This window comes from Haliotis rufescens, unplaced genomic scaffold, assembly GCF_023055435.1.
Source record: "Haliotis rufescens isolate VD_foot unplaced genomic scaffold, xgHalRufe1.0.p SCAF_8, whole genome shotgun sequence".
Taxonomy (NCBI): Eukaryota; Metazoa; Mollusca; class Gastropoda; order Lepetellida; family Haliotidae; genus Haliotis; species Haliotis rufescens.
In genome coordinates, this window is record NW_025964372.1 from 36,538,731 (window position 1) to 36,553,665 (window position 14,935).

The 14,935-nt window shown below is 41.7% G+C and overlaps 2 protein-coding genes across 6 annotated transcripts in view; both read right to left on the reverse strand.

The window, feature by feature from the left end:
- Positions 1–504, reverse strand: part of LOC124141818 (sulfotransferase 1C2-like) — a 42,333-nt gene extending 41,829 nt beyond the window's left edge. For 2 of the 3 annotated variants that reach the window (XR_007219353.1, XM_048389190.1), the window contains exon 1: positions 411–479. Coding sequence is in view for 2 of the 3 variants with exons in the window: in XM_048389190.1 (XP_048245147.1) it covers positions 411–469 (59 nt within the window). In the remaining variant the exon portion in view is untranslated. Of the gene's footprint in view, positions 1–410 lie in introns of all 3 variants that reach the window. The other variant, XM_048389191.1, reaches the window with a different exon arrangement.
- A 3,644-nt stretch (positions 505–4,148) lies between these two features.
- Positions 4,149–13,197, reverse strand: LOC124141838. 3 transcript variants are annotated; one of them, XM_048389469.1, is made up of 6 exons: positions 13,046–13,197; positions 8,968–9,127; positions 7,902–8,092; positions 5,699–5,796; positions 5,307–5,421; positions 4,149–4,344 (listed from the first exon to the last, which is right to left on the reverse strand). In XM_048389469.1, exons 1-6 carry the CDS (start codon positions 13,122–13,124, stop codon positions 4,253–4,255), a joined length of 735 nt encoding a protein of 244 aa, XP_048245426.1. In that variant the 5' UTR covers positions 13,125–13,197; the 3' UTR covers positions 4,149–4,252. The 3 variants fall into 3 exon arrangements, with proteins under 3 accessions (XP_048245426.1, XP_048245424.1, XP_048245427.1); XM_048389467.1 differs by having other exon boundaries at positions 5,280–5,421; XM_048389470.1 differs by lacking the exon at positions 13,046–13,197 and adding an exon at positions 12,914–12,938 and having other exon boundaries at positions 5,280–5,421.
- Positions 13,198–14,935: the final 1,738 nt, after the last annotated feature.

Genomic DNA, 14,935 nt, shown 5'->3' on the forward strand with positions numbered 1-14,935 from the left:
CAATAAAAAATTGGGAGGTATCATCTATCGGAATCGATAGAATAATCACCCTAGACAGTAGACAGGGTAGATGTGACGTTTTTGTGCCCGATTTGCGATTTCACTTCAGAAACAGAGATACAAGGCGAGCGGCGCTGTAGGAGAGTCTGGCCTTGTGTGAAGGTATAACAGGATAGTGCATTTCTAGAAATATTCAAGGAACTACACAAGGGCCTTTGATCGGGTGGTCAGGTTTGCTGATTTGATTCAGGCATGTCATCGTATCCGAATTGCGTGTATCAGTGCTCATGATACAAATCACTGAACTATCTGGTCCAGATTCGATTAATTACAGACCGCCGTCATATAGCTGAAATATTGCTGAGTGTGGCGTTAAACAATAAACAAACACACTAATGTGTCCCACTCACCGTACAGCAACCACGCTTCCCTCCCCCCGGCAGCCAACATTTAGGGAGGCATGTGTCATGCGATCACTGTGTTAGTTACATGAAGAGTAAGAAGAATAACATTTTATTTAAGTGTCACGTGTGGTACACGTGACATATCGGAATGTTGGCTGTGGTGTTGTTATTTCAGTCGTCTCTCATACGCCTTCACATTTACACGCTCCCAGTTTATAACAAACATTTCATCCCAGCCCTGAACCACCCATTATAATTTCACAAACGCTGTATAAAGAGAACATCAACAACCTCAAAAGGGTCACTTGTGCATATATTTCTAGACTACGTTTTTTCCACACATGAATGAGTTCAACCTAGGCTTTTCTCTATTGGGGGTAAACATGGCTATTAATGTCTTCTTTGACAGGCATTTAGAAGTTGGAGTACTACGTAAGGATAATAATTTATGGCTGAACAACTTCTTTGGCTATTAATGTTTATGTGCGACAAGTTTCCTTAACCTCTCCGTCACAACTGTACACAAACCCATAAAGTTCGGTCAGATTTGCTAGAAAACTGCTTTTCTGGCTTCATTTAATATAAACGCGTCATAGGACTATAAAAAGAGCATATATCAAAATAACACAAATTGCCCTTATCTAGTCTGTCCTAACTGACACTGTGATTACCCTTAAAATGTACTTTTACAGGTAAAATGATGATCAACATAGAAAATATTCGTGTGTTGTCATGTATGTATGAACCGGCCTATAACCTGAGGTAATTACCGGACACCTGTCACGAGGCGATGACCTCACACAGTCTCGTGCATTTCCCACAGGTGCAAATGTCACCTGAATTGGGGATGTCTCAAAATATTGCTGATTGTACTTAATTTGCATGTGCGTTGATTTAGAATATGTACTGCATTATATTTGCGTGGATACGTGATGGAATATTTAAGAGCTATGAAATGGGATGAGTATTGAAAGGTTACGGTTAATTAGTCCAGAAGTATTTGTTGTTATACAGATGATTTCTTGAGGTAGCATTTACTCCGCTGATGACGTATATGAATCTGTACTTTTGAATGATCTGTTATGTCTTGCCACGAACCCTTTACACTCAGCCAAGATAGACACAACAGGGTTGAGCTCAGTGTGTCTGACTGGCGTACGTAAGACAACGTGACTGTGTTGTGCTGCCACCATGAGTTGAACTTTCGTTTTCCTATGGTCTGAAGTCGACAATGTCATATATTCCTGTATGGTCTCTTTCAGACTTTTCATGGTTTGGGCAACAGTGTCTGATTCCCGGACGTTATATTATCTGGCGTTGTCCATGACAATGACACTGACGTTGTTTAAAATGGGCAATAGCTTAAGTTCCAACCAGCCTATGAACACACCACCTCTTATAATAATTTCCTTATGAAAATCACCAGGTTTTTTTTTCGCCTCGAAAACTAGCACACATCCATCAAAAAGTCCCATATCATGGGTTGCAGCGTGCAAAATAATTACACGATTACCTTTACCTGATGGTCTATGGGTACGTTTAGTCCATCTGCCGAGTCAGTGGAATGATTCATCGAGGTAAATTATCTGGACGCACTGACTGTGATAGGTAAGACTGGTGCGGAGATAATGTGACCTCATAGACAGGAAGGAATAGTTTCCCCTGAAAAGTGCTCGGTCATCGCCACGCGCAGTGCATCGAAATACCATCTCTTGGAGGGCTATAGTTAGTGCAGTCCGGGAAACATTGATTGTATCTTTAATTTCCTCCCATATTCTACAAGTTCGGGTTACCTTCTGCTCATAAAGCGTGTACACTATACCCCTAATCACCCTGTATCAAAGCTGTCTGATATCCTTTTACGTCCCAGTTTTGTTTTTGAGACCACCCCTATACCTGTTTTGTTTTATTTATCATAACGTAGACTTGATGGTATGAATTGAAAACCCAGTAGCTTGGGCAGTTCGGTAATTCATCCTCTCTATATTAATAAATGGTTTCCTTCTATCTCTCTAAAGTGTAAAGAACTTGTATACATTTCCCAGTACAGACTCCATATCGTGTACAAATGGTTATGGCTATGCAAGTGTAATGTAACATGCATCATGGGAGCAATGCTAACAAAAAAACGCATTTTTTTTGTGTGGATTAGATGTTTTATGAAGACAACATTATCATTATAACGGAGTCACGTGCGCATATTTCTATAATCTGTTTTAGACTGCCATCTTTCGACTTGGAATAAATGTGAACTTCCTGTTTTAGTTCAAATATTTCTCCATCCGTTTTGGATGAGCAGAATCTAGTATTATCAGACAGTTTTAGGAATTGCAACTACAGATGTCATCGCAAACGTTCAATGTACAAATGTATAGTCAGCCTCTAAACTTGACCTGTGTGCCCATTTGTCAAAACCATTCATCATTCGGTTTCACTGGAATTTCTTTGGCAACAATTCTACACGTTATATGCGTAGTATACAATATCCACCATAGCCCTGCACAGTAGACACTGTATCACGTACAAACATACATTCAATCTATGTTATATAACTTGAAGACCGAGGGGAAAGTCGGAACTACCGTTGCTGATTTATTAATGAAGTTAAAAAGCGAGACAAAACAGCCCCGAAAGACTCGGATGCATTCGAAATTTAATCAAAGTATAAAAAATATCTTAACCACTTTGTAGAAGAGTAGTGGTATTAAATACTCCAAATCCTACACTTAAACTGCATGTTAAGTTCTTGTGGACATGAAAAAAAGCGACAAAACCCTTTCCATATTCATAAGAAATCGTCGACTGTCCGATTCCGACCATATCATAAGCATGTGTAAATGATTCACTATCAAATAGTGATGATACCAGGTGTTCGCGAAAATAGGTGAAAGAAAAAAAGAGTAGCCAATGTTTATCCAAAGATCAGTAATTGAGGTGTTAAACGTGCACCCTTTGAACAGACATCGTTATTATTTGGTTATGTGTGGGCAGAGACCATAAAATAGATATGGACTCTGTGAAAAATATTACAGCCAAACGTTCTCCTTATGGCCCTCAAGTAACATGTTCGTTTTCTAGCATAAGTAAATTCGTGTGCATCTTCCCGACGAAAGAGTGAACTGACTATGAAAGTCCACTTTCCACCCTTGCCGAACTTGGTTGCAATTATGGTGTTATATTTTGGCTGGACTAACGAGTCTATGCATAGTCCAATCAAAATCGCACAACGAAATCAACATCCGGTTTGTAAACATATTTCGGTCGACTGCAGGATTTGCAAAGCATGTGTTCCGTCAACAGATATTTTCCAAATCTTTCATGTTTTTAATCAAGGTGCTCACGTGATTTGATGCACTTCGCGAAGTAAGGCCCGTTTTATTACAATATTTACAATATTACAAAATCTTGATTATCGATCGGATCGCCCTCACTAGGCGCTGCCATTTCGTTTGAAACAAATGCAAGTGATATGAGAGTTGGAATCTGACTGGTCCATAGAAGGGACATAACTCGAAATAGCCACTGGCGGTGCTGGTATCGAACCCAGATATTCCGGCCTAATTCGGCAAGGGTGGCAACTGGACTTTCATAGTCAGTTAACTCCCTTGTCTCGGGAAGATGTCGTGTGGTGTGAGGTTTACTATTCATTTTGTACGTAGTCCAATTAAATTGACCACAGCGACAATATAAAATAGAAAGTCTCGGTGGGCAATTTAAATAGCGTCTATAACAAACAAATGAAGATTCATGCTTGAACTCTTTATCGCAATTTATATACATTGATGTACTGGTGATGGACCCCACATGATGAAATGCCTGAGGTATTTGGCTGTGAGGGCTGGCTTTATTTACAAATCAACTGGTGGACTCGACCGTCTCAGCTTGGACAGCAAGGCTCTGGTTTCACTGTCCATCTCTCCCCACTTCCCACGTGAGGGGTCTGGAATGGGATGGTGGAGTAAGACAGGGAATCAAGTCGTCCAACAGTTCTTAAGTCGTAGCTCGTCAGCTTAAGGCGAGTGGCGAGTTATAGGCATATCAAGGCGCACCACAATATGGTTGAGTGAGTGAGTGAGTTGGGTTTAACGCCGCTTTTAACAGTATTGCAGTTATATCACGGCGTGTCAGCTTAATGTGGGAGGAAAGCCCCAAGTGATGCAGGTCTCAGACGTTTACCACTTCGGTGAAACCCACGAGCACGGGTATGGTGCTGACAAACCTAGAAACATAATCGGGGCGAACCGGGATTCAATGTGACCAGTCTAAGAGGATGGCAACGTAACGGATTTTTTACTGACAGTTTCTATTTAGATTTTAAGATTCAATATGTTCATTACTTGTGAAAGAGAAAATACACAAGATGGTTGGCGAACACAAACTCATGAGTTAATCAGCTAACAGTATAGCTGGAGATAACAGAGTACAATTATAAGACGGCGACTGGCAATACAAGGATTAGTAACATGTGTTTATCCTGGAGCGTATGGACAAGGATTTGGTTGGTTGGTTGGTTGGCTGTTTAACGCCGCACTCAGCAATATCCCAGCTATATGACGGCGGTCTGTAAATAATCCAGTCTGGACCAGACAATCCAGTGATTGATATCATGAGCATCGATCCACGCAATTGGGATCGATGAATTAATATCATGAGCATCGATCAACGCAATATGGATCGATGACATCATGAGCATCGATCCACGCAATTGGGATCGATGACATGCATCAACCAAGTCAGCGTGCCTGACAACCCGATCCCTTTTAAAGTGTATACTGCCAAAAGAATATTTGAAAATCAAGTTTACAAAAGAGACAATATAATTGGAGACCAGATACAATTATCTTAATGACAGGGCAAGAAATAGTCTCGAAATACCTTGTGTCCTGATCCGGTCACATTTACCTGTCTTAAATTGTCTGATCAGGTGATGTTCCTCATTAAAGATATCTTCAACCTCGAGGTCAAGGTCAATGTCACTGGTTTTGATCACGTGTCCAGTCTCAGCCAGAGCAGACAGCTGAAACAAGGGGTACGGGACGAGTAAAGGCGTGAATGAATCGTCTTAGTGGGATGACATGCCATATACCTTTATTACTTTGGTTAAATGCACAAACAAAGCTGTGGTACTACCAGACCAAGGGTCATAATCTGCAATTAATCTGGGATTCGAACTCACGATTAGCGAATCTTGTAAACTTTGAACGTCGAGTTGTGGCGTCTTGTGCCACTGCCCGAATTGACTGAATAGACTTGTTATCTCGCATAATTTTAAGTAAATGATCCACAGGAATTACCTTTTGAAGGAGGGGTATATCCGATGTCATTTCACTCTGGTTGCTTGGCGACACACGGCCTGTGAGATCTGCGTCTATCATCGGTTGCTCTTCTGCTTCTAGAATAATATTTGGTGTATCAGCTTATGTTCTATTTCATCTTTCATACAGGGGTAAAAGATTTAATACTCCTTTTATTCTAACAAGATGTGAGTTGAAATTGGGTTTAACGTCGCGTCCAAGATTACTGCACTTATATAGCGACGTGCATGCACGTGTGTGTTTGTGTGTGTGGCTGCTTGTACTAGTCCAGACTTATACCGACTTTTATAGTGGTAGCCCTCTGTAATACTATGCCGCAGTTTAACATGGATACCCCACTCAGATACAGTATACCGACTCCGAGCCGACTTGTCCTTGTTTTAGCCTCTTAATGCCGAGCGCCCGACAGGGTAACTACAAGAACCATCTTTCAACGTCTTTTTGGTATGACGCGGCCGGGCGGCACCAAACGTTCAAAAGCAATATCAAGAACTATAATCTCTACTCAGTATTGTTTGCTCTTTCTATGGATAGATCCATCCATCATCTTTTAACGTCGTTTTGGTATGACGAGGCAAGGGATCGCAAGGATCGCACCCACAAACTTCCGCGTTTCGGGCAGACGCTTTATCCACCAGACCACGGATGCGCCTATTCTTTCAAGAAACTAAGCTCCAGCGTATCGAACGTCTTAATAATAAGTATATGTAAATATGTGACGGTCTGCTATCGAAGTTACACCTCAAAACACCTGACTTCACACACTAGATATACACCCCTGCTTTGAGCTCACACTGGGTTGGTTTGTTTGTTGTTTAACGCCGCACTCAGCAATATTCCAGCTATATGACGGCGGTCTGTAAATACTCGAGTCTGGACCAGACAATCCAGTGATTAATATCATGACCATCGATCCACGCAATTGGGATCGATGACATGCATCAGCTAAGTCAGCGAGCCTGACCACCCGATCCCGTTAGTCGCCTTTTACGACAAGCATAGTCACCTTTTACGGCCTTTCACACTGGGTCAATTCAATAAGGTCTGGAGAATGTATTTACCATAACCGTTAAGTATATTACGTAAGTTACACCCTGCATACATCGATGTACATTAATCAATGCCTGACTGAGGTTTTCTTTATGTCTCAAAGTGTACTGACAAATGTACGTATGAACAAGAAACTGGTTGGTTGTAATGTGAATGTCAAAAGCTTGTAATGTATGAAACTGACGCATGAACCAGGAAATCAAGCACCAGATGAACATTTATGAACTAATTGTGAATTAGTTTTAGCGGTATAGTCCCTTTTCAGTTTTGAGTAATCTTGAGAGATTAATAAGTTTATTAATTATATAAGAAGGTTAATTTCAAACCACAGGCAGTACCTGCATCTTCATGATCTAAGACCGATTTTTAGATTTTCAAAGAGCATCACATCTTTTCGGAGGATATCCTTGAGTGAGTGAGTTGGGTTTAACGCCGCTTTTAACAGTATTCCAGTTATATCACGGCGTGTCAGCTTAGTGTGGCAGGAAAGCCCCAAGTGATACATGTCTCAGACGTTTAGCACTTCGGTGAAACCCACGAGCACGGGTATGGTGCTGACAAACCTAGAAACAATCGGGCCGAACCGGGATTCGAACCCACAATCATAGGTTTCTGGCGTGCCCAAGGGACGCAACTCTGCATAGCGAATCGCGGAGCCTCAGACGACTGGGCCACCTGTGCCTCCCATAGATGCTTGAAACAGTTTTAGAAAGTTCAATTAGTGGTAACGGACTTAATCATAAACGTAGTTGATATGTCTGAAGATGATAATCCCCCATGGGATTCCAGTTAGAATTGGTCCATATCTACCTGTGTTTGTCGTACGAAGCTATTGTGTATCGGTGGCCAAGTTCGATGACTTGGTTGATTTTGCCCTTCCCTCCCAATGGATTCATTGCTGCGGATAATCGAGGTTCTCTGATGATCGAGGTTCTCTGATAATATCGAGGTTCTCTGATGATAATCGAGGTTCTCTGATAATCGAGGTTCTCTGATAATCGAGGTTCTCTGATAATCGAGGTTCTCTGGTCAATCTCTGGCGTTGGCATTATGTATTTACCACAAGCATGGAGTACGGTAGATCTATTCTATCACGAAATGCCTCAGGGGTCTGTGGTGGTTACATACGTACCAATACCCTCTGTGCGCTGCTGCCACTGTGTGGGGGAGTCGGGCCTGGAGTAGTAGTAGCTGTACCAGGAGACGGCCACGTGGCGGGGGTCACGCCTCAGGAACCTGTCCCTCTCCCCAGCACTTCCAGACCTGTCTTCATTCATGGCTCGCTGGGAAGTCTGCGCGAGTTTCTGCTGGAAGATCACGTGTCTACAAATAAACCCAATTCACAGACTTAAGCCGTTTTGTAGCATGTGGGACTATGCAAACAGAACTATTTTAGCATAGTCAATTTCAACCGACTTCATTTCACATCAAGGGCGGGTAACTGTCAATGACAGGTTTTTTGTGTACTTCATGACCTTTGTCATTTTTGTGTGTAAATAAATAGCATCATTGCAGGAACTTTTCAGGATTATTTTATATGAGCTGTGTTTTGTTGGGAGTAATTATGGGAGAAAAAACAACACTTGACTTCGAACAGCTACGACTTTGTTGAGACCCAGGTGGGTTAAGATGTTGGCAGTTCAAGGGTCATATTCGGGAGACTGAAACCAACGATCAGTAGATCTTAGGGGTGAGTGAGTTGGGTTTAACGCCGCTTTTAACAGTATTCCAGTTATACCGGTGTGTCAGCTTAATGATGGAGGAAAGCCCGAAGTGATGCAGGTCTCAGACGTTTACCACTTCTGTGAAACCCACGAGCACGGGTATGGTGCTGACAAACCGAGAAACATAATCGGGGCGAACCGGGATTGGAATCTACAATCATAGGTTTCTGGCGTGCCCAAGGGACGCAACTCTCTACAGCGAATCGCGGCGCCTTAGACTGGGCCACCCGTGCCCCCAGATCTTAGGACAACACATCGTGTGTAACACCGTGTAATGATGTTTTACTCCGGAGTCAGCGATATATATGCAACAGTCCAGCAAACTGACGGCTGGTTGTCTTCGATCTGAAGGAGGTGAAGACACACATAAAACCACCCGATCTTCATTTGTCGGCTCTTACAAGCACGTGTCACCAGGGCCTGCACTGGGAACTGACGATGTACATACGATAATATATGAATTTGGGTTTTTACCTTGACTCAGCTTCTGACATATGGTGTTTCATCATCGGGACGGATGCCGTTTCTCTGTCTTCATGGAAATCGACACCAAGGATTGGTTTTAGCTGGGGCATTCTCTGGTCATTGAATACCGGAAGCAAACGGTGTACAGCTGTTCCGCTCATTCCGACGTCTGCAACAACATTGTGTGTTAGTCTTATGTTCAACGTCGACCTCAGCAATATTCCAGTTATATGATAGCAGTTTGTAGATTTAAAAAAGCGCGAAAACATCCTTAAGTAAGCACATTTATGGTGCTGACAAACCTAGAAACATAATCGGGGCGAACCGGGATTCGAACCCACAATCATAGGTTTCTGGCGTGCCCAAGGGACGCAACTCTGCACAGCGGCGCCTTAGACGACTGGGCCACAGATCGACGTTCAATACAATGTGTATACTACAATACGTACGTCGATCGGCGTGTTATGTAGAAGACCTGATAAGTGTACATGTCTCCGAGACGGGTTATTTCCGAACATCTGACGACATGGGAATAAAATGCGCCACCATCACCTGGCTGCACCAAGCGTGACTTTCTTCGCATAATATTTGTTTGTTGTTTAACCGCCACACTCAGCAATATTCCAGATATAAGCATGGGTTGCTGAAGACCTATTCTGACCAGTCTTCTTATTATACCAAACTATGAACGCATCTAAGTATAGACGTCGATCTGTGGATATCCCCGACCCCGAGATGTTACACTCGTGATCAAAGTAAAACGATCGTGTACGCATACTACAAATGTTATCAAGTATTGCGATGATGTAAATGCGTATACTACAAATACACCCGTGAAACCCGGGGTAGTATAGGTCTTCAGTAACCCATGATGGCCGTAAAAGGCGACCATGCTTGTCGTAAGAGGCGACGAACGATATCGAGTGGTCAGGCTCGCTGACATGGTTGATGCATGTCATCGTATATGAATTGCGAAGATTGATGCTCATGATGGCAATCACTGGATGTCTGGTCGAGACTCGATTATTTACTGGCCGCCATCATATAGCTGGAATATTGCTGAGTGCGGCGTTGAACAGAGAACAAACAAACTAAAGTTCTGTCGGAAATGCCAGAAAACTGCTTTTCTGGCTTCATTTAATAAATACGAGTCATAATTCTATAAAAAGAGCATATATCAAAATAACGCAAATTGCCCTTATCTAGCCTGTCCTAACTGACACTGTGATTACCCTTAAAATGTACTTTTACTGGTAAAATGATGATCAACATAGAAAATATTCGTGTGTTTTCATGCATGTATGAAATGACCTATAACCCAGTTAAAACACATCTGTGACGTCTTCCATCGTTTGAACGCTCCATTATTTTTCAGGAATGGAGAGATGCTTGTCAACTACATTATCTTGAAGCAACATTTGAATTAATTTCCACTTGGAACAGACGGAACTATTTTTTTTACATTTATTTACAAGTGAATATTTTCATTTTTCCCCCGAAAACATGTGTCGCCAGCGGGGTTTGAACCGGCATCGTTAGATTTGAAAACGTGTAATTGTCAACCTCAGCTACTGCGGCACATGAAGGCATGATGTGAATTTAACTATTAAATATTTTCATAATTTTGCATAATGCTTAAAAGCTCAAAATAATATGTATATATTTTGTGTTAGAGCAGGTTACCCACAACAATGTTCATATTTATAGATAGTTAGAGAAACCTTTGACGAGAAAAAACAAATAAGGTAACATAAATATCGCTTGTTCGGGGCTCTATATTTCCAATTATACCCATCAGCATGTATTAACAATGTGCAAGCGATTGATAAATACTAGTTTAGGACCCAACAAAATTATGAAGAGCCGTGTACCATGCATTGTAAATGTCAACTCGCCACGGAGCTTGTCGCACGTGCAACAGCGGCAGAGAACGCATTCCTCGTGCATCACGCAAGGTCGACTCACGCAGTATAAATACAGACAAAAAATAGTTCTGGTTTATTTTTTAAATATTTTCAACTACAGAATATTTTGTCAAAGTGTAAAAGTAGGGATTAGTTTTAAGTAGGGGAATATCCTCGTAACTCTCCATTCCTTAAAAATAATGAGCCTCGGCTCCATTATTTTAAAGGAATGGAGAGTTCCTAACACCTGTCCCGAGGTGATGACCTCACACAGTCCCGTGCATTCTCCCAGGTGCAAATGTCACCGAGTTGGGGGTGGTCTCAAAATATTGCTGTTATTGTACTTAATTGACATGCGTTGATGAGGTAGCAATTTAGGATGTGTACTGCATTATATTTGCTTGGGAACATGATGGACTAGTTAAGAGCTATGAAACGGGATGAGTATTGGACGGTTGCGGTTTTGGAATCCAGAAGTATTTGTTGGTCTACAGATGGTTTCTTGAGGTAGCATTTATCTCCGCTGATGACGTATATGAATCTGTACTTTTGAATGTTGTGTTATGTCTTGCCACGAACCCTGTACATTTCGCCAAGATAGACGCAACAGGGTTGAGCTCACAATGTCTGACTGGCGTACGTAAGACAACGTAACCGCGTTGTGCCGCCAGCACATATGTCTTGTACTTTACTGGTTTCTTATTCAGCCGAATTTTGTCCATGAGTTGAACTTTCGTTTACATATGGTCTGAAGTCGACCAATGTAATATATTCCTGTATGGTCGCCTTCAGACTACACATGGTTTCGGCGACAGTATCTGATTCCCGGACGGTATATTAACTGGCGTTAACCATGACAATCACACTGACGTTGTTTAAAATGGGCAATAGCTGAAGTTTCAACCAGTCTATGAACACATCACCTCCTATAATTTCCTTATGAAAATCACCAGTTTTCTTTTTCGCCTCGAAAACATCCATCAATAAGCCCCATATCATGGGTTGCAGCGTGCAAAACAATGACACGATTACCTTTACCTGATGGTACCATGGGTGCTTTTTGTCCATCTGCCAATAGCAACATGTAGTCAGTGGAATGATTCACCAAGGTAACGTATCTGGACGCCCTGACTGTGATAGTTATGAATGGTTCGGAGATAATGTGACCTCATAGACAGGATGGAATATTTTCCCCCTGAAAAGTGCTCGGTCATCGCCACGCGCAGTGTATCGAAATCCCATCTCTTGGAGAGCAATAGTGCAGTCCTGGAAACACGAATTGTATCTTTAATTCCTCCCATATTCTACCTCAAGTCAGGGGTACCTTCTGCTCATAAAGCTTGTACACTATACGCCTAATCACCCTGTATCAAGGCTGTCTGATATCCTTTTACGCCCCAGTTTTGTTTTTGAGACCACCCCTATACCTGTTTTGTTTTATTTATCATAACGTAGACTTGATGGTATGGATTGAAAACACCATAGTTTGGGCAGTTCGGTAATTCACCTATCTAAATTAATAAATGGTTTCCCACTGTATCTCTAAAGTGTAAAGAACGTGTATGCATTCCCAAGTACAGATTCCATATCGTGTACCATGGTTATGGCTATGCAAGTGTAATGTAACATGCATCATGGGAGCAATGTTAACAAAACAAACGCAACGTTATTTTATCATTTTAGAAGATGCACATCTAGAATTTTCTCACAATGATTTTTATGTGTGGAGTAGATGTTTTATGAAGACAACACTTATCATTTTAACGGAGTCACGTGCGCATATTTCTATAGTCCGTTTCATACTGCCATCTTTGGACTTAAAATAAATGTAAACTACCCGTTTTCGTTCGAATATTTCTCCTGTAAACTTGTCGATAGGACTTCTTGTGACTGAAATATTTCAAACCACAGGTAGGGCGATCGGTAGTTATTCGATATTTCAATAACAACAGTCTGTGAAAAATTATATCCCTTTTTAACAGGCAAAAAGCAGTTTTCTAGCATTTCCGGCAGTACTTTACAAATACAATTAGATAGTAACAAAAGATTACCGTAAGCCATCTACGTCAAAAACCACCAGAGTACAACTTGAACGAACACGGGGTTAAACAAGGCCATTCTAAACGGCATTGCCCGAATGGACTTCCTATTTAATTATCCACAGTGAACATTATAATCCTTACCTCCAGCGATCGGACAAGACGTCCAAGGCGACGGCGAGGAGCAGTTGATCAGCTCGTCCGAGAATGTCCCAGTCACCATATTCACGAGAAAGTGTTGCGCACATGCAGCTGCGTTGTGGCTATATGTTCAGTCTAGGGGTGAGAAACGACAGTGTTCAGTGAGGAGGAGAATCACATTTATTCATTATTCATAAATTATTTATTAATCGCATAAGTGTTAAGTGGTACTCAATTCGTCATTTATTTGCAGGCTTGTTTGATAATTGTATCATTTCGCCATATACCACGACGCCGAAATTTGGTGTACATAGTTGCGTTCCTCGGACATGCTTGAAACCTATGATTGTGGTTTCGATTCCAGGTACGCCCTGAATTTGTTGGTTTGTTGGCACCATTCCCGTGTTCGTCGGTTTCAACAAGGCGGTAAGCCTCGAAGACAAGCATTCCCCCCACGCCAGATATATCTGAAATCATGTTCAAGCAACGTCAAACTAAACTCTCCCGCTTTCACAGCACGGGTGAGTGAGGGAGTTTTACACCGCTTTTAGAATATTCCAGCAATATCACGGCGGGGGACACCAGAAATGGGCTCCACACAGTAAACCCATGTCGGGAATCGAACCCTGATCTCCGGCGTTACGAGCTAATACTTTAATCACTAGGCTACCTGACATGGTATAACTGTTATTCACAGGCATAATTACCTGAACCAGATATGATGGCAGAATAAGTCCCCAGTAGCATCAGGCAAAACTGTCTCCTGAAAACGGCACCAACCCCAATAAGATAACATATATTTCACATTTTAAGTTAAACTTCTTTCAAACAATAAACTCGAAACTTTAACTAAAAAACGTTTCCGAGAATAAACAAAGTTGTTTATACATACATATATATTGTGAATAAAATTGTACGATGTGAAAATTGAGATTGTACGATGTGAAAAGGTGAGCGTATCCTGATCCACCGTTGGCACCGTCACACACACATGCAAAGGCAGGGCATCTATTCACGTAAAAAGCAGCAACGGGGACACATGTTACAAGTCAAAATCGGAAATTGCATCGGGCATAATTTTAATGAGCAGTCCCTCTTAAAATCACCTTTGGGGCGGTCGGGTAGCCTAGTGTTTAAAGCGTTCGCTCGTCACGCCGAGGACCCGGGTTCGATTCCCGATATGGGTACAATGCGTGATGTCCATTTCTGGTGTCCCCCGCCGTGATATTGCTGGAATACTGCTAAAAGCGGCGTTAAATCAAACTCACGCCGAGGACCCGGGTTCGATTCCCGATATGGGTACAATGCGTGATGCCCATTTCTGGTGTCCCCCGCCGTGATATTGCTGGAATACTGCTAAAAGCGGCGTTAAATCAAACTCACTCACTCACCTTAGGGGTGGTTGTATGTATTGTATAATATCACACCCTCGCTGGTAGTTGTTCATACTTCGTATGATTATGACAATGTTATGACATCTTAAGTGACGAGGTTAACTTCGTAAATTCAAGTGAATATATTCCTCATGAAGGATTTGTTGAGTAAACGTTAAGTACTACCTCGGTCGTCTATTAACTGCATGCCTGTTATTTGTGATGTGTTTGATCAACCGGCCGGGTGGTATATTATATATTTTGTCTTGTACTTTGAATGTATGTATTTTTATACTGCGTGACACGCAAATATAATATTATCTTATCTTATCTTATCTTATCTGTAACCGAATTTGGATGGAATAAACAAGTCTGTTCAGAAATAATGTTAACACAATGGCGATGGGATACGGTGCGTGTTGAATATTGGTTCTTGAAACAGAAAATACCTGAACATTTTTTACTATGCACACACAAACACACGGATATTTTTTTAAGCACACTTTGCTTTTTAGTCATT